This window comes from Lepisosteus oculatus, chromosome 7 (assembly GCF_040954835.1).
Source record: "Lepisosteus oculatus isolate fLepOcu1 chromosome 7, fLepOcu1.hap2, whole genome shotgun sequence".
NCBI lineage: Eukaryota > Metazoa > Chordata > Actinopteri > Semionotiformes > Lepisosteidae > Lepisosteus > Lepisosteus oculatus.
In genome coordinates, this window is record NC_090702.1 from 7,368,084 (window position 1) to 7,395,375 (window position 27,292).

Sequence of the window (27,292 nt, forward strand, 5' to 3'; positions counted from 1 at the left end):
AACAAATTCTGTTGCAAGTGCTTTTAATTGGATAGTTAATTGAGTTAGAATTTGTTGACAACCTTGGGCGATTCTAAAATGAAAGGTGGTTTGACTGTAATGAATTTTGTTATCACATGTCCCGTTGAAGCTTTATTTAAGACAAATATAAGCTCAGGATCCTTTATTTTGCTTCATCTAAGCTCAGGGACTGTCTGTCCTTTATATAGGAGCTATCATTGTAAAATCTCTGGACATTTGAATAAATAGTTAACTGCTTTTCACAAGCCTTCACTTATTTGGAATAATCTCCTCAAATTGATGGATTATCAGTCTCTTATCTATCCTCCTGGGTCTACAAGAAATCATAATCTTGGCAGCATTTCTGAAGACAGTGATACAGTATGTAACATTCCAGGATCTAAGGGAAATATATTAGATCCCTGAATTGTTCCTACTATATGCATCTCAGACTCTCATGTACAGTGCCTTGCGAAAGTATTCGGCCCCCTTGAACTTTTCAACCTTTTGCCACATTTCAGGCTTCAAACATAAAGATATAAATTTTTTATTTTATGTGAAGAATCACCAACAAGTGGGACACAATTGTGAAGTGGAACGAAATCTATTGGATTTTTGAAACTTTTTTAACTAATAAAAAAATGAAAAGTGGGGCGTGCAAAATTATTCGGCCCCTTTACTTTCAGTGCAGCAAACTCACTCCAGAAGTTCAGCGAGGATCTCTGAATGATCCAATGTTGTCCTAAATGACTGATGGTGATAAATAGAATCCACCTGTGTGTAATCAAGTCTCTGTATAAATGCACCTGCTCTGTGATAGTCTCAAGGTTCTGTTGAAAGCGCAGAGAGCATCATGAAGACCAAGGAACACACCAGGCAGGTCCGTAATACTGTTGTGGAGAAGTTTAAAGCCGGATTTGGATACAAAAAGATTTCCCAAGCTTCAAACATCCCATGGAGCACTGTGCAAGCGATCATCTTGAAATGGAAGGAGTATCAGACCACTGCAAATCTACCAAGACCTGGCCGTCCCTCTAAACTTTCAGCTCAGACAAGGAGAAGACTGATCAGAGATGCAGCCAAGAGGCCCATGATCACTCTGGATGAACTGCAGAGAACTACAGCTGAGGTGGGAGAGTCTGTCCATAGGACAACAATCAGTCTTACACTGCACAAATCTGGCCTTTATGGAAGAGTGGCAAGAAGAAAGCCATTTCTCAAAGATATCCATAAAAAGTCTCGTCTAAAGTTTGCCACAAGCCACCTGGGAGACACCCCAAACATGTGGAAGAAGGTGCTCTGGTCAGATGAAACCAAAATCGAACTTTTTGGCCACAATGCAAAACGATATGTTTGGCGTAAAAGCAACACAGCTCATCACCCTCAACACACCATCCCCACTGTCAAACATGGTGGTGGCAGCATCATGGTTTGGGCCTGCTTTTCTTCAGCAGGGACAGGGAAGATGGTTAAAATTGAGGGGAAGATGGATGCAGCCAAATACAGGACCATTCTGGATGAAAACCTGTTGGAGTCTGCAAAAGACCTGAAACTGGGACGGAGATTTATCTTCCAACAAGACAATGATCCCAAACATACAGCAAAATCTACAAAGGAATGGTTCACAAATAAACGTATCCAGGTGTTTGAATGGCCAAGTCAAAGTCCAGACCTGAATCCAATCGAGAACCTGTGGAAAGAGCTGAAAACTGCTGTTCACAAACGCTCTCCATCCAACCTCACTGAGCTCGAGCTGTTTTGCAAGGAAGAATGGGCAAGAATTTCAGTCTCTCAATGTGCAAAACTGATAGAGACATACCCCAAGCGACTTGCAGCTGTAATCGCAGCAAAAGGTGGCTCTACAAAGTATTAACGCAAGGGGGCCGAATAATTTTGCACGCCCCACTTTTCATTTTTTTATTAGTTAAAAAAGTTTCAAAAATCCAATAGATTTCGTTCCACTTCACAATTGTGTCCCACTTGTTGGTGATTCTTCACATAAAATAAAAAATTTATATCTTTATGTTTGAAGCCTGAAATGTGGCAAAAGGTTGAAAAGTTCAAGGGGGCCGAATACTTTCGCAAGGCACTGTATATAGTGTTTAATCCCGTCATTCATTAGCTGATCGAATTGACTTGATTGCCGTTGTAGGGGGTATATCTTCTTCTTTATATATCTTCTTTATCATTTTAAAAATAAGCCTCATATCAGTCTCTTTTATATGGGATAGAGAAATAAGCAAGTTAGACAGCAGTCCTGACTGGAATGCAGTTTTTGACAATATTTTGTTGTCTTCCAAAAAGCAGAGCATCAAATTCATCTTACATTTCAACATAGAATGTGTGCAGCCCCAGTACTGTACCAATACTTCCAGATGTTGATTGTTTTAGATGCACTTTTTGGGTGTGATTGGCACCTACTCACTGTATAATACATATGTTTTGTGAATGTCTTGTGATTGAGTGTTGTTGGGTTTATCTAACTGGTGTGACTGTGCCAATGAGCCCTAGACTTCTCCCAGGCTAGTGTCAATCTCCAAGCATGACGTCTTTTGTGGTCAGGTTTTACTGCTGCCAAGAAATCTGTTTTGTAAGGCTGGATAGAGACTGAGTTACCCTTGAAGCACACTTGGTTGCTTTGATTTATAGATGCTCTTATGGAAAAATGTACAGCTGAATTATATTATGTATTGCAAAAACTGTATTAAGCTTGGTCAGATGCATTTGGTTGGCTTACAAAATCTGATTGGTCAATTATATATACTGTTTTGATTTGTACTGTTAGTGTATTTGTTATGAGAGGTTTTGACTTGTTTTGAACATTTAGTTTTAAAACACAGAAACATAGGCAGCTCCAGGCGTTAATTAGTTTGTTCCCCTTGCTACCAGCCGCAGATTTTGTAAGCTTCTCTGTGTTTGGTCATCAGATTGTACATGATGTAAAAGTATTGCTGTTCTACTGTGTGTTACAGGCAGGAGGCCCTGTTAGCAGCCATCAGTGAGAAAGATGCCAACATCGCCCTGCTGGAGCTTTCCTCCTCCAAGAAGAAGAAGACACAGGATGAAGTAGCTGCCCTCAAAAGGGAAAAGGATCGTCTGGTCCAGCAGCTTAAACAGCAGGTAGGCCGTCAGGGACTGGACTCTCAGCCAGTTACCCTTACCAACTCTGAAAACCACAGAGGCTCAGCTGCAGACACTGACCTTTAGTGCCTTGGTAAATATGGTTCAATCTCAAAGAAATTGTTTCTGTGGTATTAGTCACCTCCACAGGGGTTTAAAAGCCTCATTGCCTACTCCATCTTTCCCTTGATGTGGGGAAATAGCCAGGACCCGATTGTAGCATTTAACCCACAAAGAAACCAGGATGAGCTCTGGCCCATTGAGACTCTCTGACTCTGATGTGGACTTTATCTTGACCTGATTCTGATGGAGATCGTGAGATAATACTAAAACATTAATCTGGCATAGTTTTTATTTGTACAAGACTTTGTGTATGTGACTTATTAGTATGGAACATTGTGACAACTGATTAACACAATGTGGACTTAACTGTTATCTGTATAATAAGTGGCCAATCTGTCTTTTTAATTGAATGCTATGTCACTTTGATTCCAATGGGAATTTTTTTGGGACTGCAATTCTGCAATGTTCTATTCTTATTTTCTACCAGATTTGAAGTTTTGGCATTGATATCTACTTAAACTTCAAACCAACCTGCAATTTTATAGTTTTATATTTTTTCAAAAGCAAACTGGCATCACTTGAAAGCTAAATGTTGAATTGAATCAAGGATGTGGTTCATTCAATATAATTTGTCAAGGCTGTCAATGAACACTTCACTGTGGTTGGTTTCTAGAAACATTGCATGTGGAACTCTCTTTCATACAGTGTCAGTTAGGTTGGTGGATTCCCTTTGTGATCGTGGTTAGCGTGGGGTACCGATCAATGTGGTACTAATTTACCTCCTGAGGCGTAGTTTGTCTGCTTGTCTGGCTTGTGGCAGGAACACAGGCCATCTGTTTCTGAACAGATAGGCCGCTACTATCAGTAGAAGAAGGAGAATGGGAGGAGCAGGCTGACAGACCAAGAGCCGCCTAACAGAGAGCACATGTGAGACATGGGCTGACAGTTAAAATCAAGAATGATTTTAGGATTGCTCTTCAAAAGCACAGTTAAATCATTCCTAAGTATTTCAGCCTTTGCCCTATGCCCAGCCTTTGATGTACTGTAGTAAAAGATGCATATGAGTTACAAACAAATAATCAGTACTCCCCTACAACTGGCTTAAACAATTGTCAGAATGTTGGCTACAGTGATGAAGCAGGTTGATGTGTGAACAGTGCTAGCACTTGTATGAGGGTATGAAGACAAATTAGAGAGAGTTTAAATAATGCCTGTGTTGTAGAAGACATTAGTAACTATCACTAATCCATCCATTTTCTAACAGCTTCTTCCAGTTGCAGGGGACCTGGAGCCTGTCATGGCAAGCATTAGGAATTAACTTGTTTTGAAAATATCAGGTACAGCCAGCTGTTTTCAGAATGATGGACATTAAGATGGTGGAGAACTGATAGCTACTGGTCAGCTTTGCCTTGTTTTCCCAGTGTGGTGATACCAGAGCACGCAACACTGAATATTCAAATAAGTAGCAAGTGTATACTTAGCCCAGAATTAAATCATAGATTTAAATCTGGGATGATAGAGGTCCAGTACCATTTCTTAAAGGTGTTGGAACAGCTTCAATATCATAAGAAATCGTGTTATTAAGAACATCTGTCTCTGCATTTCTGATAAAAAAACTGCTGTGAATTAAGCTCACTGCATATTGAATTAGCACTAATAAATTATTAGAATTAATTTAATCAGATTTGGCATCGATTTATAAATTGGAATTTAATATCTTCATCATACACAAGATAATTACTTCTTAAACCCTAAACAAAGTACAGGACAGAATCCAATCAATTATTTTTCTTCATTATTGTTTGTCCAAGTGATCACCAGCTGTGAATTTAAGGGCTTGTATAAAACAAAACTCAGGGATCATCCAGGGCCAGTTTAGGTTATTTAAGTACAGTCACAAACACGATAAGGCCATTCTACCGAGTTACTTGGCAGTCTGATCTGTGTCGCTAATTGATCTGTGGATCTCACCCAACCCTTTCTTGAAAGGAGCTAGGGTATCTGCTTCAACAACAAGGCTGAGTAGAATGTTAGACACATATCCATTTGCATAGCAGCATATCCTCTGTCCTCAGTTTTAAAAGCATTTCCACATAGTTTCCACTTTTGACCTCTGGTTCATGTTTTACAGTTGATTCATTAAGAAATACACCACCCTCTGATGACTCTTGCTTTGTAATTTTGTAGCATGTTTATACCACTTCCATGTGGCTTGAGGAATAATTGCCTGAGTGTTCCTGAGTCATTCATTCAGATTCTGAAGACAGTCTGCACTGTTGCATCTCAGAGTGAAGTAGTTGCATCAGCAGGGAGCTAACATTAAATTCGCTTGAAGTCGTTGGACATGATGGACAAAGACTTCCATATCCTGTTTTGGGACACAGATAATAAGAAGTTCAAATGAAAGTGCCACATGAAATATCTACGAGAGCAGTTGTGTACACCTCACATGTCATGGTGAGATCTGATTTCAGCTCTGCATCACTCATGCATCTCAAACACAAAGGACAAAACCAGACATATAGATTACATATTGAATTTGTGCTGGAGAATTGTTTTTTTTTTTAATGAAGGAGCAGAGATGTAGGAGAAAGCAGGTTAAACAGAATTTTGAGTAAAAAGAAGTCTATGCTTGGCTGTGCTTTAAGTATATGTGAAGTTCCATAGATGAATGTTCTTTGGAAGAGTTCTAATAAATGGATGTGAAAATCAGCATTTTGCTTTGGCGGAAACTTTTTTTAAACTGCTGAATGTTTTGAACTGATCAAATGAGAAATACTGGCCCGCCCTGATATGTTTATTTTAATTTAGAAAGAAGTTGCTTTTCATTTGTAATATGTTTCTGAACTTGAAGAGTACAGGTTTTTGTTTGTCATTTTGATGAGCACAATACTTTTTCACAATTTACATCTCTTCAGATGTGACTGCCCTTAGAAGACATTCATGCAGCGGTCACGTGTGTTATGGAGTGGAGACCTTAAGTTAATGTCACTGTGATGACACTGTTGAACCTTCTTTGCACTCCACCTTTTGGATCCAACATGCAATCTGTGTATTTTTGACTATGCAGCATAATTTACATTAGCATCATTGAAATGTGTGAAAACAACATCAACACTTCACAAATTTTAGGGAAAGGAATATGTCCACTACATCTGGATAAATGTACAAATGCATGCAGTATTAATATAACAACACACACACAGACACCTGCTCCCTGTGCTGTACCTGTTGAAAAAAACGTAGTTTGAAATTCATGTCTACTTGTCTCATGTCTCAGACAGCTTTCAGGACCGAAGCACTTTTAACAGCCTTTGTGCAGGTTATATCTCATCAGTGAGAGCCCACTGTTCACCATGCACTGTGATCGTGATTCGCACTACTGTAATAAGAAACACATTGTCTTTTACTAACCCTTCCCCTGGAAACCAAGAAAACCACAACAGAATCTCCTCCCCGGAAAGCAAAAACCCAGGGAGGGATCCAACATGTCTTTCAAGCCCACCTAATGTAAGCCGACTACTAGGAAAGGGGTTTACTTAGAGTGCTTACCGCTACTGTCTTTTTCCGATGAAACTTAACTTCCACATTGCATCCTTTAACTGTTGTCTAAATTAAACAAATGGCACCAAGACCAATAAGGATAGCACAGAGCCATTAGGACCATGTTTATTTCACACACAGTGACATAGTTTTTTACTCAATTGGATTAAACAAAAACTGAATTTTTGTGGAATAGTAACTGTATTGGTCAGCGTTGTGTTTTTCGTTTATGTGGTTACAGGCCTAGTAAGCATAAACATCTTAGAAGATTTCGTACTCCTCCTCATCCCCTAGGTTATTAGTATTAGTAAACAATTTATTCTAATTTTTTTCTGTTTCCTCCTCTGGCCATTAAAAAAATTCCTTAGGGGGGGTATCGTCTCTGTCCCAAAAGCTTGGGTATTGAAATCATTTTCTCAATGAATGACAAAACACAGAAGGTTCTGTCTTTCAGGGGTCTTTTGTCATTTCCTGCTTCCTGTGCTTTACGGTTACTGTGTCCCACTTACAAATCACATGGGGGATTTCCTGACCTTCCACTGATTTGCTTGTGTTTCCAGCTCATTTCCCCAAGAGATGCGTTAAGAGACAATCGTGTGAAAGTGCACAGAACATGTTGGTTACAGGTGAAGCTCAGAGCCTTCCTGATGTGTGTATATTTCTAAATTTAAAAGAATATCATTAAGAACAATTCAAGCTGTAATGTTAATATATCATTAAGTAATTCAGTAAGTATCTTAGTAATCCAATATTAGTCTCTTTTAGATTTGAAATGTTTTAAACGAGTCCTGGCATCCTGACCATGGTGTGACCCACCTTGTGCCTGTTGCTTGCTGCGATGGGCACCAGCTCTCTCTTGACCATGAATTGAGTGAAGCATTTAGAAAATGGGTGAATAGAGTCAAACATGTTTAAAGCAAGGCTTTCTAATTCCTTAGGACAATTGCACCTGCTGGTTTTCATTCCATTCAACATCTTGCTTACTTAATTAGTAGGTTATTTAAATGGAAGAAGTTTCTGTAACAGAGCACACTCTTACTGAAGGTGTTTTGAGGGATCTGAGCACATTAAAACCCACGTTGGAAAATATTGGTCAGTGCATCAGACTTTACTATAGAAATCTTACAAAGTTTTCAGGAAACATCACTCTTCAACAACCTCCCCAAACTACAAAGACCCAGTGCCATGAGGGTACATTCTCATGTCACCCACATGAGAATGTGCCCTCTATACCTATCAACAAGTATCTAATTAACTAATCAACACCCAGTGTGTCTATTTACAGTAATAGAGGCCGTTAACACCATCTAAGGGCAGGACAGTTAAACTGTTCCCTCAAAATCTGTCCAGCCACAGTTGCCTTTTCAGAACTTTTATCTGCTTGAAAATTGGTGATTGGGGAGATTGGAACTTCCTTATAAAACATAATAGCTAAAAGGAAACCTGAAACATGAGAGCCAAAATATTAAAGAGGCTAGATTAATCGTGTAATTAGTTCAATTGTAGGTTACCATGTTATTAGTTCAATTAAAGGTTAGTTACCTACTGTTTGTGGGGGGGGGGGTTCAGAGATCCAGAATTGGTTTAAAGTTTTTTTTCAATGAGTTTTGCACATAATTTTGCAACCGATCCAATGATAAGAAGCACAATTCTCTTATATGCATCATGTATAGTGCTCAGTTTTTTTTAATTTGTACATTTAGTTTTGGGGTTTTATTTTGGATCACCATTTATTTTAGAGGCCTGGTGCTTTTCAGTGTTCGTTTTTCACTGATTTCCTCAAATCACGAAAAACAGACCCCTAGAGCAAGACAAACACAATGGAGATCTCCCCAAAATTCCATCAGTAAATATACAGTAAATCTAGGGGATTTAAATCTCAGTGAATCAGATCACAGTAAATCTTCAGGCTGCCTGTTTTATAGGCTTTTTATTCATTTTTATTCATATATGTTGCACTTCCAAAATGTGAAAAAAGATCAGAGGAAACCAGTCTTCACAAGAATGGAGACTGAATGAATTAACAAAAAAATTTTCCTTTTAGCCTCTTTTTTCATGTATCTCTGGTTGCAACGATGAACATCATTATCTAAATAGGCAGTCTTGGTCTGGTAACTTAACTATATAGTGTGCTCAGTAATATGGATATCTGCAGTGAGATTACAATAGTATTTCTGTTGACTTTAGCTGAAGTTCTAAAATTGTTTAAAACATTGTTTAAAGTCCATTAAAGAAAGACACATTTAGAAAAAAAGACATTTAGAGAGCAAGCATTGAGAATAACAGCTTTACAGCCATATCACTTCCTTAACGACAGTGTGTGGAATGCAGTTGCCCCACACATCTAAAATGTTCAAGGTTAAATTGTTTCTCAGTAAATGGGGTAGAGGAAGGATGTGATACCCATCATCTTTTTTTCTTTTTGTTTCTGTTGGAATTAAGAGAGTTTCTTAGTAAGATGGTATGGCAGTTCAAAGTGACACTTGTGGTTCATCTGCAAACAGAAACTAGTGGACTAGCCACTTCAAGCTGTGTCTGCTTGCTCTCTTTGGCTGTAGTGTGATATCATGATGACCTAAGAATTTGTGCTTCTGCTATTTGTAACACTTGAGAAAATAAAATGTATCCCTTTTGCATGTATATGATTCAGCTGCGTAAACATGGCTCAGTTCACAGCTGTATTAGAACACTAGAAACATCCACTGTCTTCCCCTCTTGTAAAGAAGAGTGAGTGCTTGGAGTAGTTCAAAGGCTATGGGTCCAATTAAATGTAAGATTGTAAGCTTTAAGCATTCAAGAAAAAAGTGAATTTGAGAAGCCTAGGAAAGAAAACTTTTTATGCTGTCTTCAGCAGAGAACAGCTTTAAAATCCACACTTAAGGTGCTTTATATTTGTTCCATTCTCTATTGTTAGCCTTGTTTTCTGTTTAGATGACACCTAAAATGTATTTAATACCTAAAACACCCATTTAGAAAACACCTAAAATTTAATACCTGTTTTGATGTGCACTTCAGGAGTATTTAGGTTGGTTTAAGGTAAATTAGCTCAGTTATCAATTTGAATCCTTGTGTTTGAATCCTTGTGTTTCCTGAGAAAAGGAAATTATCCATTTGTATATATGTAATTTTTTTTGAAATGCCATAATTTTTGGATAAGCGAGGTTGTAGTATTATTTTCTAGACTTCCCTGTATTCTGGTATTTTGTTTTAAATTTGATATGAATGCTTTGTTTCCCCTGTCCAAGGAATGTGCGGTAAACCACTTAATAGAAAGGCAAACTGTCAATGCACATTGGGTTCCTGTCTTTTTCTGATGACCAATTATGGTCCTTAAATTTTCCCAAATCCCCTCTCAGGCGAAATTCAGTTTACTTGTCTGTTCAAACCATATAATTTCTACTTGAGGAGATGAGCCTGTGACCCTACAGTATACAGTACCTTTGGAGTCATGAACTCTGGTCTCCAGAAACAAAGGTTTCTCTGGGCTTTCTCATTTATCTCACTGCAAAATGTACCTAAGAATAAAAAAAGTGTTAATCTGTAATGAAAAAGCTCACTAGAATACATTTCTACAGATATTAACACATGTGAATAGAATACACAGGAGAACATGTGGTCTGATTTGGAGAATCGTTTATCTGGGTTTAATTTGTGCTACAAGTTCTGCAGCCCTGTGCCACCCCCGCAGATCCCATTCCTAAAGAGTAATACACCTGAACTCCACTCATTTAATAGCGATCTGGGAGAGGAAGGGCAGCTTGTGGTTTTCTCCTGTGGGTGGAAAGACAGTAGGATTTTATATAACACAGCTTTTCCAGACCTTCAGGACACAACAAACTCCCCCTCACCACCAACAGGATAATTAGAGATGTGCCTGTCATTCTCTTGGCAGTTTCTTGGGACTTTGCTGTTGGTAATTTGCAAATAAGGGAGTACCATTTCCCTGCCTTCCAGTAAAGTTGTAAAGGTGACCACAAGGTCTCAGGTTCTGCCTCACAAAGGATTAACTTTTGCCAGAAATGCCTCCAGGTCCTTTACCCCTTGGAATGCCAGACACAGAAAGGACACACAGGAGTTGGTATTTTTTTCCAGCTGAAAGGCAGTGGAATAACAATCAGACTGGAGAGAAGATGGAAAGAATGGGCTATATTAGGCTTCACGTAAAACTACAGCCAGTGTCCTGCTGTGTTCGTAAACAACAGATATAAGTTCTCTCAAGCAGCGGTTCCCTTGAGAAGTTCATTGAAACCATGACGAGACTTTGCGACATGACTGTATTTAATGCAACATCTCAGCTGTGGTTTGAATTGTAATCTCATTTTATGAGTAGTTTGGTTAATTATATTTCTGTGCTTGAAAGTGCAGTCTTTCTGTATATGAAGAAAGCCACCATAAGACAGAAAATCAGAAAACAATACCACACTGTCACTCCCACTTCAAGATGCAAGATTTTCCCTTTTGGTAACCACTGAAGGCTGTCTCACTGAGTTATATCCTGATGAAACATCCTCATAAATAATGTTGAAAAGTGTAAAATGTCTTCCTATAGAATGATATACAGTACAGTGCTATCCAAATGCATTGGGACAAAACTCGTATTTCTGCTTTACATTCACATAATTTCTGCTTGTGGTCATGAGTTTATGAATAATAAGTAAAGTATAATATCGGTTTTATTTTCAGGAAATTATAACCATTGCAAGCATTTTTTAATATTATAATAAAATCATACTTCATATGTCAGAAACGTATATCTTGAACTCATGAAGTGATTTCAAGTGACCATACATATTTGGACACATTCACTTTAAGTAAATTTCATACTGTAAAAATCATTATTTGGTAGAACATCCTTTTCTGTGATCCATTGAGCTTACCAAACTCTTCATGTAATAATTTAAAATGCTTTCCTGCAGCCACTTTAAATTAATGACTATTCCTGGGGTGTTATGTCTTCAGTTTTTCTTCATCATGTAAAATTTAAGCTCAGTTGTGTTTAAATCTGGAAATTGACTTAGCCACTCGAGGATTTTCCATCTGTTTTCTCCTTGGTTGCATTAAATGCTTGTATAGAAGCATTTTCTGCTATGGAAGCAGACAAAATATTTCTGTAAAATTCAGAATCTGTTCTGTTGCTGTATTTCTTTGTTATATCGACACTAGAGACAAGTGAGCTTATTCCAGCGGAGAGCATGCTTGGCCTGACCATGACATTAGGTCCATCATGCATCAAAATTTGCTCAGATCTCTAAAGAAGAGCCAGGACTTTTGTAGCAAAGTTTTATAGATAGAAGAGACAGAGATAAACCTTTATGTACTGTATGTAAAGTTTGGGAAAGGAACTGCAGACACTCCATCTCATATGTAAAGCCTGGCCTGGGTATGTATGGCCACCTGTGTTGCAGATAACTAGCGATGACAGCATCAGTAGGTGACGTTCTTTCCTCTACACTGGAACTTCCAAACCGTTGCTCCAGGATCCTTACAAGGGTTTTTGTCTGGTGCTCCAGTTTTCTCCCACCTGAAAGATATGTTGGCTAGATTAATATGTTTCTCTAAATTGTCTTTGTGTGATTATGCTCTATGATGGGCAAGTGTTCTCATGCCCTAAGCTTCCTAGGAAGGCTCCTGGTTGCGACAACTCTTTCAAGAAATACATAGTATTCTGATAATGGATGGATCAATGTCCCAGAGTGTTGACAGAGGAAACAGTACCGTAAGAGGTACCTTCCCTCAGATGAAATGCTAAATCAGTTGATTGCCTGTGGTTATTAGCTCTTCTATCAGACTTGGGGTGCTTACTCCAGGGTCCTGGATGAATTCCAGTTTGGTTGTTCAATCTAGCCCATATGTGCACCTCTAAACCTATTTCCCCATCAGTTTAAATGAACCACTTCCTCTCCTGCATAGTGGCTTACTAACATGCAGTTTCAGGCACTCATTTCATAGCTGCACATTGGTGGTGGTGGAGGGGAGTCCCCATTACCTGTAAATATATACGTGTAAGCAATTATTATTATTATTATTATTATTATTATTATTATTATTATATTATTATTATTATTATTTGACCTTTTAGGCAATGCTTTGGGATCCTTCTGGATGAAAATTCTTTGCATTTGCAGGAAACGCCAGAAGAAAAATGGTTCTGAATTTTTGGGGGTTTCGAAAGCTCAATGAATCAAATACTGTACATGATAAGATTTAGTGAGGGCAGTAGAAACCAGAGAAAAAGAAACTTTGTTGTTTGAGTTGCGGTTTTAACTTGGTTGAGAGTTTGTTGTGTCGTGCCCTGTGATTTACTCTTCTGGTGTCAGCCACAAACTGTTTTTGGTGTTTGTCATCTCTCTCCGGGCCAAGACGTGCCAGCCAGACAGTGTGAGCTCATAACTGTCATTTGAGGAGACAGGGCTATCCATCGGCCCGTTGACACAAGGAAAACACCAGCAAAATATAAGCTGGGACAGTGACTGATTTCCATTGAGGCCCAGTGTCATATGTGTATGTTTTCATTTTTCTCTGTGTGAATCCACCATTTGGCAATGGGAACACCAAATAGCCCTTCTGTAAAAGTGCAGTGACAAATGTGGATAGGCTAAGCTCGACGCCTGTCTGAATTATCATCTTGGCACTCTGCTAGGGTACACTTCTGACTAGGATGTGGTATGAAAATGGCATTAATTCCCACCGCTAGTGCTTTCTGTTTTTCCATTTCTCTCTATCCAGCATATATCTTTGAGAGTGCATTTTCCTGGCTAAGTTTCTGTGCATTCCTCATGTTCTCATGTAAGTGACTTTATGTACTTTTCTGTAATCCTCTTTTCATGTCTTTCAGGGTATGCCTTTGGTACTGCTCAGCATCTGTTGGTTCTTTGGTTCCTTATTTCAAATAATTGAGAATTATTATGTCGATTTGGGAAAAGTGCAGCAGTTAGTGGATGAGTTTCCGATCAGTAGTAGGCACAGGGCCAGCTGGTCCTGAAAATGATTACAGTATATTGCTAGTCTGACCAGTGGAAGCTGACTGCTGGGTGAAGGGTCCTGGCCGCCTCTTGTGTTCTGTGATACGAACTGTAGAGCCACAGTAGCTGCTCAGTCACACAACCTAGATCACGGCAATTGCATGTGACAGATTAATAAAGCATATGCGCCAAACTCCGAGAGCCTGTCTATAAGAGAAATTAATACTACCGTAGACATGTGTCATTTCTTGTTATATGAAACATTTATTCCATAACACTGCTGCATAGAGAAGAGCTAGAGAAACTTCCTGAAAATATGTGCATCAAAGGGTCTGAAACAGAAATGTTGGTATTTGCATTCTAACATTTATTGTGATGATAAATGTTCTGTGTGCAGTAACATACTTTTTGATAGAAACATAGGTCATTGCATTGCATTGCATCAAATGCATAGTTTCTGAAAGCATGAATTGTGTATTTAAAATATATTTTGGCTGTTTGATGACAGGCAAGGTTCAGAGGATATTTTGAAATGATTCTTCATTGAATCCAAACATGAAAGCTCCAGAATATCTCCAAGCAGTCTGAAAACTTAGTTTGCTCTTTGAAACTTCCTGAGCCAGAAAACGTATCTTCGGCTTGAACAAGAGGGTACTGATGTAAACTAACACATCCCACCTATTGCAGAGCCCATGAACTCACTCAAATGTCCGTGGAGTTACAACCAGAGATTTGGGGCAAATATATCGTCATAATAGGCAACAGTATTCGTCATTGCTCAATTTAATCTCCAATTCAATCTTACACAGCGAAATAAGTCCTAGTCACATGTCAGGACACAGATATGCTATCTGAAGCATCACCTTCCATTATTCAGAATGGTAGCCACGGGTAATACTGTATGTGTTTCCAAAAAGCACTTGTGTTTTCCTGCAGGTATAGAATATGATGTGTGGCTACTGTAAGCATTATCAGGTCTGCCTTTGTTTTTTTCTCGGTGTACTGTTTAAATAGGTCTGTAGTCACTTAACAAGTAGATTTAAGAAGTCACTCTAACCATTCACTAAATATTATACAGAATGCCAAAATATCACTTACAGAGGATCTGTCCAAACTGGTATAAATATTTTATCAGACGTTTTAAAGACCAACTTAAAAAGGGCTCAGCTTCAACAATTCTGGTCAGTTAAACATTTCAATCTTCAGAGGTTTCAATCAACAGGGAAAGAAACAGCATGGATACATTTTGAATTTGAAAGTTTAATCATTGTTGCCTTTAAATAATTCTAGTAATTAATTGTCTAAAATTGTACAATATCCGACTTCTCTACTTACAGTTTGGGTATGTGCTCTAAATACACACTACTAAACTGTAACTGGATGTACTGTTTTTACATGGTGTTATGCTCCAAGATAAAAAAATCTTTCTGATGTGCAATATCACTTCTGTGCCTCCAGTGACAACAGTATTGTTCAATACATTGTCTAAATTTGGTACTGATGTTTTATTCATCTAGCTTATTTTATCATTTAATGTCCCATAGCCTACTCCTAGGTAAAGGTAGTTATACAGTATTTAGCAATCAAGGTTGGAGGACCCAGGATTAAATTTCTGAATGCAGAAAATTGCTGAACTAGAATGTTCTTGCATTTGTTTGCATTGTATATTATCTGTACCTGGAAGCATGGTGGCGCAGTCGTTAGCATTGCTGTCTTGGGTGCAATTCTGGGCCTGGTGTCCTATATTTATGGAGTGTATATGTTCTGCGTGTGTTTGCTTGGCTTTCCTCTGGGTGCTTTGGTTTCTTCCCACAGTCCAAAGATATAATTAGGTTATAATAAAGGTTAATTGGCATCTGGGAAAGTTGGTCCTGGTGCGAGTGCATGCCTGTCTTTGCCCTGCTATGGACTGGCATTCCCATCCAGGGTGTATCCTGCCTTGTACCCATTGTTTGCTGGGATAGGCTTTGGCTTCCCCACAACCCTGAATTGGATGAAGTGGTTAAAAAATTGATTCTCTCTGCCTCTCTGTGCACATATAAAGAGGAACTGCAATGCTATTTTCATATTTTGAGGTTAGAAAGAATCTGCATTTATGACTACACTTCAAGCCACAATAAAAGTAAAATTTAAACAGTAACTTGTAAAACCTCCAATTTTCATCACAAAATAGAAAGCATTTCCAGGTTTACCCAGCACCATATTGGGCGATTCAGAACGAGGCAACAAAATGCCCGGTGATGTGTTGTGGCCCTATTACATTGTAAACCTGCAGACTTGTGAATTGAGACTTGAGACGAATATTGCTTTCGATTTCGAGACGGCTGACAAGTACAACTTACTTATTAACTCTGCATGCAGGTCATGTTGGAACATTCTGTGGTGAAATGTGTGCTGCACAGTCACTTGTACATCACATTACATTAGTCATTACAGTAACTAGTGAGCAGGAAGGGCCGCTTCACTTTGCAGTTTGTGGGAACTCCAGTGCAAGTTTTGCGACAACATGGTAATTTACAGTACTGTCACAAGTTCACAATTTTGTACTTAATTTGAAATTTGTATTTTTTTCTATAGCGGCAATTTATTTATTGTTACTGACATTTAAAAACAGGTCTGAGATATTGGGACTGCAGTTCCCTTCTAAATTAAAATATTAGCTCACTCTTTATTTTTGGCATGTATATCTTAATTTTTTTTGAAGATGTACTTTGAAAATAATTGATATGGGCACACGTCTGATTAGAGCTAAGCAAACTGAATCATGCAAACCGCTACTTTTCAGTAACAGTGGAACCAGCAGGCTCTCATTTAACCAAATGCATCACTTACAAAACAAAATGAGCCATGAAAAAGCAATGGAAAGTAAGTATAATGTTGCCTGATTGCTTGTCAGATGAACTGATTCTTTTCTCAGAAAGTTTCAGCCCTTAAATGCTTTGAAATTCAGCTTTAGAACATGAGATATCAGAAGATTTACACTTTTATCTTTACATAAAGCTAAATTAAATTGCACTGAAAAGCATCTAATTGTTCCAGAAACCAAGAAGGAGCATCCATCAATCCATTTTCTAATCGGCTTATCCAGGACAGGATCATAGGGAGAGCCACAACCTAAGCTGACAAGCAACAGGCGCATTGCTTTTCAGACTTGTTTGAACGCTTGTTTTTCACTTGGAGATTGTGGGATGCAATATGTAAAAAAGGTAAAATAAATTCTGATTTAATGCTTGATCTCAGGCTGTTAGGCTGAAATGTTTTTTTTTTTTTTAATTTTTACTTTAGGAAGGGTGCGTGGACTTTCTATAGGCACTGTATTAAGAGTATATGCCTGTATGGAATTGTGCTAATATTGTAAATGTAATTTCTGTCATCGGTTTATTATAGAAGGTATACTCTGACAGTTCAGGATTGTTCCAACTCTACGAGAGAGGTTGAAATCTCCTTTCCAGCTGTGTTGCTCATGGGTTCAAACTTCAGTGGTTTCCTCACAGATGTATTAGTGTGTCCATAGAGTGTTTGAGTACTTGTCCCTCTCTTTCCTGTACCATCAGAATCAATACTTTCTGGCTCGGGAGCCACTCCCAGGACAGTTTTTTGAGACTGGCGGTGAAGCCATTGTGGAGATGTTGTGCAGCATGTGCTTATTATACAATGACCTAATACATTTGGAACAGTCTAGTGTGACGTATGTTTTTTTTTGTTTAGAACTTCCGTTCCGCCTTTAAAACGTTTTCTTTTGCATATATATCTTTTTTTCAAATTAGCTACTTAACAGCAGTTTCAAAGACAAACTTTTGATGTGATTGATGTATGTTTTGTTTACTCTAGATTGATGTGGGTTATTTAATTAGGTTTCATAAGATTTTTTTTTATGTAGTGCATTTCTATAGTATGTGGCTTGACAGTCTTTCATGGATTATGAGCATGAGTTTAGTATTAATTTATGTGGTTGCATTTTTCTTGTAAATGGCTTAAAAGAATTGCTGTCTGAAAATCCTCTGAGATCCAGCCTGTTTTAAAAAGGAAGTTCTGTTCAGGTTGGCGTCCCATCCTGGATGTATCCTGCCTTGCAGCTGTTCCTTGCCAGGATAAGCTCCAGCTCCCCCGTGATCCTGAATTTGATAAAGCGGTTAGAAAATGGATGGATGGAACATTGGAATCTTCTTATTGCAATGAAGTGAAAGACTGAAGAAGAAATCTGAGATCGTAAAACAGTTTGGGGTATCAAAAAGTTAATGGGTGTCAGGAAAAATATGCCTTGCAAAGTGGTTTAGAAACTTCAAACGATGCCTGGATGAGCTCCTTAGATCAGGATGGATGGATGAGATCATGAGATCAGAAGCCAAATAAGTGGATCATACGGACACATTTGTAATCTTTCATATGTTCTCATGTTCTTGAAAGGTCTAATGTTTAATTTTAATCTAGACACGGTTTATTTTGATGCAGACCTGAGGTGAATCCCCTCCCACAAAGTCTCAAACATTGCTCAACATGGGGTATCCAGAGGTAGATACTGTGTATCCTTAGAGAGCGAGCCATTTGTTCTCTTGTTCTCTAATTAATCATAAAACTAAAGAACTACATAGGATACAAGGATGAGGACAACCCTACTGAATAAATATCTGGGATAAAAGCCAAGAAAAAATAATGAAGGGGGGGTATGGGTTTGCTGAACGCAATATGTCAGAGATTTAAATAAAAATTGCATTAACCTCTTATGTGCCCGACTTTAATAATGGTAAGTATAGCAAGGCCATCCATTCACCCATCCATTTCCTAACTGCTTCTTACGATTTAGGATTGCAGGAGAGACTGAGATTATGCTGGCAAGAAACAGACTCAAGGAGAGAGACACTCTGGATGGGACACCAATCTGTCATAGGATACACACTGAAACAGACACACACTCACACCAAGGCCATTTTTCCCAGAAGCCAGTTAACCTACCAGTATGTTAACTGGAGCACCCGGAGGAAACCTACGTGAACATGGGGAGAACTACAAACCCCACGCAGAGAGCACGCCAGGTCTGGATTGGAACTGAGGGTCCCAGTGCTGTTGTGCAGCACTGCTAACCCCTGCACCACCACGCCGTACTGCAAGAATGCATCATTAAAAAAGTTACCTAGATAAGCTTTGCTTCCCTCAACCCCCGGCGTCCCTCTGTACGCCTGCAAAGATGGGATCATGTTTCTCGATAAATTGTATTATATACGAATGTGAGGGGCTCCCGCAATTAGGAGGGATCTTAACAGGCTGCTCAGCCCTCCCTGCCAGGGTCTGTTAGTTGTTTTCCATTATAGCTAACACATGTTCCCTGCATTCCTCATTACATTTCAAATGCCCCCTGCTGCTCTACCACCTTGGAGCTGTATTTCAGAAAGTGTGCAGAGTTCATAAATCTTGCCCTTGAGAGATCCTTACGATTCAATTAGTAGGATCCAGTTTCCTGAGCATTTTTGTTCAATCCTTACACCCCAATGCCACCTTTTTTGTCCAGTTTTACTTTTTGGTCCTACTGATGATTACCGATTCGTGGCTGGAACATTTTCAGAACTGTAATTTAAGTCGATGGAGGTGAATTTCTGAAGGTCGTGCCGTTTGCCTCTCACAAAAGAAACGTTATGTAAAAAAAGTGTGCATGAAGGGTGTAGCAAAATGGCCAGAAGTTCAAGGTTCAGAGGGGACAGGCAGACATTTTGTACTGATTTGTCCATCATGTTGGGTGATGTTGAGTGCTCAGTTCGGTTCATTCACTCACAAGAAGAACGTAAAATTCGTCTCTTGACACCCTGTATGGCACTGCAACTTGGGGTTATGTTTTCAATACTGTTTCATGAGTTAATGTTTATATTGGCAGATCTATAGGAGGTACAGCCGGTACAACCACACTGGAGCCTTACTATAGAGAGGACGCCCTTTGAGTGGGTCCCCCAATTGAAGTTTTGACCCACTTTTAACTCAATGTAGGAGGTACATAGTTTTTGTGGGTATTACTGCAGGAATGTTGTTGGTTACAAGCAGAACTTTCTTGCAGATCGTACCTATTGCAGACTTTAACATTTTATTTTCTACATTTCCAACAGGATGTATTAAGCGCAGTGTAATTAAGCTGTATTTAGTTGACATCTGATTTAGTTCATATCTTTTCAAACTTTATTTTGTAACATTAATTCCTAAAAGGATAGATTATGATATTATAGGTTTAGATAATTATGATTATAAATGTAGAGTAGAGTGTAGAGTGGCACATTCAATGAAACCCATCTGATCTGCAATTAGAGACTCAAAACAGTCTTAAAAACTTTTTTAAGGTGTTAACCTTGGTGTCCTGGCCAAATTTCCTCCAGGCCTTTACCATTCATCCCCATCTATGAATTGGCTTCATCACTCTGTTCTCCTCCCCACTGATAGCTGGTGTGTGGTGAGCGTACTGATGCACTATGGCTGCCGTCACATCATCCAGGTGGGGGGTCCACAATGTTGTGGTGGAGGGGAGTCCCCATAAAAGTGCTATACTATAAAAGTGTAAGGATTATTATTAAAAATATTACCGATAGTATCTCAGTGTTACCTTTGCACTTCTAAATAAATGTGTAGATTGCTGAGTTAAATACTCCAAGGCAGTTGTTGTACTTAAGGATTCATTCATGGGCTGTCGAAGATGTTTGCAGAACTCTTGAGTGTTTGATAAAGTTATCTTGTATAAAGAGATATCTGGTTGTATACTGCACAGATCTGGACATGGCCTGCTCCCTTTGACACTCCTGCTTTCCTTTCTTTCATATCAACTACCAAACGAGCTCGATGGGTCTAATGGCCTCCTCTCATTTCTAACTTTTCTTCTGTCTTCTTATGTTCTCATTTAACATTCTGGGGCTCCTGGGCCCAGTGATTCCCTTGTAATTCAGTCAAGGGGCTCCCAGGAGTTGATACTGATGTTGCATTGCTTCAAGCTTGCAGTTCTTGTTTGGCTTTGAAAAAGTGTACATCAATTAGTCTAGACATAATCACATTTAAGACTGATGTTTGATTTGCTTTCTATTTTACAAAGTTTCTGTATTAAAATGTGGGAGGACATAGAGTTTTGCTTCTCACAGCCTGCTCTTCTTAGAGAAGAAGATGTTCACCTTAGAGTTCTTATCAATGCAGTCTGATAGTTTGTACAGTCTACTGCTGTAAGTCTTTCTCTTAAAAAATGCAGCTTGTTTTTCAAAAGTCAAATAAAATATTTTAAGTGTTTTAAAAATATAATATTTTATCTGTTTTAAAAGTAACTTAGTCGAGGTATGGGTTTTTGTTACACCTGGTTTATAATTCATAATGAAGCACTTATTTTCCAAAAAAATTCAGTTCTGGAAAATAAGAAAGCCCTGCAAAAATTAATATCATTATATAAATAATAATGATTTATTTGATCATTCTCTATAATTTGGGCCTTTAGATTTGAAAGTACAATTTCCGTTTCACTGTGTATGATGAGGTGTAGTATTTTTGATCTTCTTAGCTGCAGTGTGTAATTAATAACTCCAAATATTAATTAAGTAGACACATTTATCAAAACTCACCCCGGCTTCCCTCTAAGACCCACGTTTGAGCTGGGAAAGCAGGGAAAGATCTGATCTTTTAGCTGGCCCCTCACTTGACAACCTAAGAATGCAGAAAGAGTTGATCTTTCTGTACCCACACCTTCATCTATGGCTACAGAGATTCAGCTGCTTTAACACTGAATCTAAGTCAGGTGATATCAAATCTTGAGTTTCATTCATCGCTCATAAGTCAAAGATCGGTTTTCTGAGAGAGAACCTATTTCTTTTTCTTAAGCAGATGCGGTGGCCCGCCTTCACATGTTGTGGCTAAAGATAAAAACGTTTTTAATTTTTAAAGGAAATGAAGACTGAGAGCTAGTTTTTTGGACTGGTGTTCTTTGCAGTCCTTTAAATTTTGAATCCTGTAATTCTAACAGTTCCCCTCGATGAGGAGTCTCATTCAAAGCCAGCTCATCAAATGATTTGGAACAGATTTTTGTCTTTCTTATTTGGAACAGAAGTACAGAAGTGTTTAGTTCAAGAATGAAGTGTAGTTTTTATTACAAGAGGATTTATTAATGTTCTCCTAATTTCTGAAGTCATTCACTCCTTTGGAGGTCAGTCTAGCCCTGCAATCAAATTCTTCTGAATATGAAGATTCATCATGTTTCTGAGTGGTCTGGATTCGGCAACAGGGCTGGGCAAACTGCTCTGAATATTAATTGCTTCGTGTTTGTGTTTTACTTAAACGTTGCAACATGTTGACAGTGTTACAAATAGATTGGCGCTTTTTCAATACACCACTTCACAGCTCTTTGCTGAGCTGTGTAATATAACAGTATGCTGAGGTGCACCTGAAAATGTCTCAAACAGTTAGAGGTGGTACAGCAGTTTCATAAGTTGTAACCAATGAGTTCCAGCCAAACTAGGCAGAAGTTTCATGTCTTTACATGTAGTTAAGTCTGTGGACTGTGACTAGAGCATGTGAATTGAAAAAAGTGGAGAAAAAAAGAAAATTGTTCTGGGTTTCATACTTCTAGGTTTCCGGTAAGACATACTGGTAGGTTAATTGGCTTCCTAGCAAATTGGCTCAGGTGAGAGAGTGTATGTGTTTGTGTCTGTGTAGGTCCTGTCTCCCCCATGGCACTGTATTGGAAAATAACAATTAGCTTATAATGAAAATTAAAGTACTACTCAATGTGCAGATAGAAAATGCAGTACCAAAGCATAAGTTGCTGTTCAGCATCTGCTCATCTATTCATAAGAATTAGGTTGTCAAAATAGACAGAAGAAAGACGCTCTCTTCTGAAATTATTCTCTTCTCAAAAATGAATGATTCAAGCAACGAACGTTTTCTTAAATTGTACCATTCCTGCCGTTATTAAATTGTAATAAGAGTGTATAGCAAGCAAAGTTTTATTGATTTTCCACAAAACTCTTTATCCCTATTCAACCACTTATAGCAATGCAGAATACTTTTTGACCTTGAACTGAAATTGCCTTTTCGTGCATTAGATTAAAGCTCCAGAACATCACTACACACAAACTGGCACATGTTGCCTCGTTAGTTGCCATAAACAGAGTCTCTCTTTGAAGCCTCATATAGAATGGACTGGAGTGATTTAATGTTAAGGCCAGCCATGCCTCCAGAATGACACGCCTGTGATAAACTGCACCCAGCGCCTGTTTTTAAATGTCATGCGGTCTCCGGCCCTTGTGTGGTTTCAGCTTCAGCGGTCTACTGAGTAAACCCTAGTCGTAACAGAGCTGTAACTGGAACCTTGACTAAAAAGAGGGCGTAGTTGCTTATTTCACTCACCCCTAGTTTTTGACTGGCATCAGGGAGGGGGAGCTTGTGTGGGGGTAATACCCTCATCCCAAGTGTTCACAACACAGCAGCAGCTCTGACTTATTTAAAAGAAGGCAGTCTCATGCAAATGCTTCAAAGAATTTCTGCCTGAGTTAGGATCATTGTCTTGGACAGGATAAGCTGTGCCAGTAAGACCACCACTTAATTTAGTGGACAGATCTTTTTTTAAGAGTTGTGTTAATTAGGCTCTTTGCTCCCATTTTGACCTAATGTAGGTCTTTTTCAAACAAGCACACAGCATAGGCAAGCACAGGCAGCTTTGTGGAGGAGTGAATAGGGCTCCAGACCTGGCCCAGAGAGGGCTGTGGGTTCAGATCTCCAGTGGGAGGCTGTTGTACAGCTGAGCACGGTTCTTCACTTGGATTGTTCCAGTAAATGCCTTGCTTTGTAAAGGGGTCTTCAGCTCATCATTGTAAATGGAGTTTTTTTCTCTAATGACTAACCTGGTAAAATAAAGGAATGAAAAATTATGAGTTTTAATAGAGGGCAGTGTGGTGGCACAGTGGTTAGCATTGCTATGAACACAAGATTCAGTTCCTGGGGTGCTATCTGCATGGAGTTGACTTGTTGGCCCCATGTTCACTGGTTCAATGGGTTTCTGCTTGGTTCTCTGGTTCCCTCACACAGTCCAAAGACAGACATACTGGAAGGTTAATTAGCTTCTGGGAAAATTGGCCCTGGTGTGTTTGTGTCTGTGTGTGCCCTGCAATGGCTGTATCCTACCTTGACACCATTGATTGCCGAGATAGGCTCAAGGTACCCCACAATCCTGTATTGGATAAAGCAGTTACAAAATGGATGGATAGCATATTAATAGATACAGTATGTTACTAATATAATGTTTTGTTCAGTTTAAAAGGCTGTTTTTAGGCCAAATAAGTGTATAAAAAATAATTTTAACTTGAATTAACTTGAAACGTAACAGTAGTGAAGTACACCAGCTAAAGAAAATACTATAGTATGCATCCATGATGGATTTTAATCTTGGTGATGTTGGAGACCAGTTAGGGATCAGCTCCCTGGTCATAACTGCTAGCCAAGGCCTCACTGATATGCCTTGCTGCAGGATTTTGGCTGCTGATTTGTTCCAAATTGTTTCTCTACATGGACAAAAAGCTGTATGGGCTGTCTGTCTCCACAGCTGTGCAATAATGAGCCCTGAAGTTGGCAGCCAGGGTCTGTTTCGAGCTCCTGTTGCCATATCAACCTTTCATTTCTCTTTAAAAGTCAAATTTCGGAGGTGCGAATTACATTGTGTAGGTAGAGTGTGAGGTATTATTAGGGTTCGGCAAACAAGCCATTTGGGACACCAGAGGAATGTTTTTTTAATATATTTGTTTTCATTTTATTTGAACTGTGTCTAAGCAGGGATTGGGGATTTAACGAGATGAGGAACTCTTACTCTCCCATTAAAAGGTTGAACATTAACAGCATTTATTTCTCATCTGTTGTGGTAGAGTCCCCCTCTTAGGAGAAAATATTAGGGAGGTTTGTTTGAATTGCCTGCACCCTTAGCCCTAAAGTGCCAGAACAGAGTGCATCATTGGCTTCCCTACTAAATAAACATCTGCTGTTTCTCTGCTAAAAAACCCAAAGAGCTAATGCACATTTATATAAGGTATTTAATGTCCGGAGAATTAGGAAAATAAGCATTTGTTCCAATTGCTTTTGTGTGCAGGTGGCATGATAATTCCTCTGAATTAACTTTGTGATATCTGACAATACAAAAGTGTTTCAGTTTGAAGCTGCTGTCTTTGTGTTCTCTATGAAAGAGCCTTGCACATAACAACCTTATTATCAGACGACCTGACCTGCAGTAGGTTTGTCATTTTCAATTCTAGTATTTAATAGTACTGTTCAAGTAACAGTAGTACTGTATGATGATTAAAGCAAGGCTATACGTTGTTTTTTTTAACAAAACACTCAGCACTGAGAATTGAGTCGTTTTGGATGAACACATGACATCTTATGAAATGATGTACTAGTTTGGGGTACGACATGTTATACTTTAAAAGTATACATTAGTGATGGTTAGACACCTATCCCACGATTTACAAACATCCTTTTCTTAGATAATTATGCATTTTCATAACTTGTTTTTTTGTAGTTTTTAAATGTTTTGTGCTACAATGAACGCACATGCTTTGTAGTCAAATGGAAAACATCATTCTCCAACTGCAGTCTCCCATAACAGTTCCTCAGTGTGTCTGCATTCTTAGAATCTTTACAGTTTATTCATTTTGTTAACTACTATGCTAAGGTGAAATAGGGGAATCGGACACAAGCAATTTCTTTGACTATTCAGTACTTTGTTAAGGTAAAAATAATTAATATTGGGTAATAAAGTTTAGATTTCAGTAATTATCACATTTTTAAGGAATGAATTACATCCATCAATCAAGGGAAAAGTGTATTAACAATGTTTGTTTCTCCTTTGTGCAGTTAACTCTGGGTATACAATACACTGGATAAAAGTAATGTAGAATGTGGAATTCACTGGGACAGATTGCATTAGTACAGGTTTGTCAATTGCCTCACTAATTTTCTAAACATAATAAACAATATTAAAAATGTTTCCTAGAATCTGTTATTATTCCTTAAGACCTAGTAAAGTAAATGTTGAATCCAGTTAGCATGGAGATCTGTTCAGAATATAAATTGGTATAGGAAGAGCTCCCCTTCGATGTCTATAATGAAATTGAAGGGTCATCAAACGTTTATAAGAGTTGCCTTAAGTCACCTTTACTGTACCCCCATCTCCTATCTATATGTTCTCCCTAAAACCTTGGCAGGTTATTAGATGTGAGCTTCCAGAATCTGAATATTAAAATCATTATGAGGTTAATTTTTATCCATCCTTGTTTTGTCTCATAATTCCTATCTAGTGAAGCGTCCCGGTTGTGAACTGAACGTAAGTTAGCTGGGAGTAGCTATTTAGATCATTAGCTTTGGTATTTTGGTTTCAGTTCACAAAAGAGACCAACCACCACTTTCTTCACTTAGTTTAATTCAGAATGGGCCCTAAAAAAGAAAGAAATGGGTTCCATTTCTGTAGGAATGGGCATCCGTATGATTAGGTAAATCGTGTAGTTGCTAATAAAAATCATACATGTATAGCATCACACTGGGATTTAATAGCATGCCCTGTATGCTTTTTATTGCCGTGCTGTACTTGAGGATGTGGAATGATTTCATACACTGTGATTCTTTTGCACAAGACTGATTGTAAAAGTAGCAACTTAAAAGAAACAATCTGAAAACTACCCTAATCACCAGATTTGTCTGCGCTTGCACTCCAGGCATCCAAAGTGGAGCTCAGAAACCTCAAAGGTTGTTTTGTTTGCTCCCACCCCAAAAAAAATACCCTTCCTTTGGCATCAGCTGACTACATGCATTTATTCCTTTGACGATGAAACAATCTTCCTGGGCTGGCATTTCTTTTTTTTTTTTCCACATATGCCTACATTGGTAATCGTTGAGAGAAGTTAATAAAACAGGTTGGAAATGAGGTGTTTGAGAACTGTAGTCATCACCACCATTATAAGGGAATAGGTTTCCTAAACGTTTCTTTGTGAATGTGAAAGAGGCTGTGTGTGCAAGGGCTTACTGGTGCTGAATTCTTATGTTTTTGAGGACAGCTTATTGGAGAGCTCCACCACTGTGCAATCTCAGAAACGTCCTCCTCTAGGAGGTGCATTGCAGTGCATTGTGAATAACTTTTCAACTCTCTGCACCTTCCTTTTTATGTTCATTTTTATAAAGACATTTAGGCAATATTTTCTGACATCTGTGTGCGTGCTGTATCTGCTTTTTTTTTATTTTGCCTACCTAGGTGTTTTCAGGTCAAAAGATCCCTTTTGAGCATATTTTTCAAATCTTTCTAGGATCATGCTTACATGATTGTTAAAACCTCCGCTGCATATTAAAACTCAGTCTCCTTTGCTGAAGGAGAAACAGGACATTGCTTATAGAAATGTGCTGGTGAGGACCAGTTGAACAGCCTTGTAAGCAGTGTCTTTGTGGTCACACTTGAGAATCCCTGCTGGCTTCTGAATCTTTCCGAAAGACTGTCATCGCATCCTTAGTGTGATTAATGTTCAGAGGAAGTTGGTGGTCAGACGGCTCTTGTGGCTGCAGGTTTTATTGTGGGGTTAACAGTGTTGTAGGAATGTAGGCCCAGTGACAAATCCCTTGAGCAC

The 27,292-nt window shown here is 38.6% G+C and overlaps 1 protein-coding gene across 11 annotated transcripts in view; it reads left to right on the plus strand.

Moving 5' to 3' along the window:
* erc1b (ELKS/RAB6-interacting/CAST family member 1b) overlaps nt 1-27,292 on the plus strand; it is a 342,306-nt gene that overhangs the window by 260,785 nt on the left and 54,229 nt on the right. For all 11 annotated transcript variants that reach the window (XM_069192087.1, XM_069192086.1, XM_069192090.1 and 8 more), the window contains one exon: nt 2,973-3,120. In XM_069192087.1, coding sequence (XP_069048188.1) covers nt 2,973-3,120 — 148 coding nt within the window. The remainder of the gene's footprint in view (nt 1-2,972; nt 3,121-27,292) is intronic.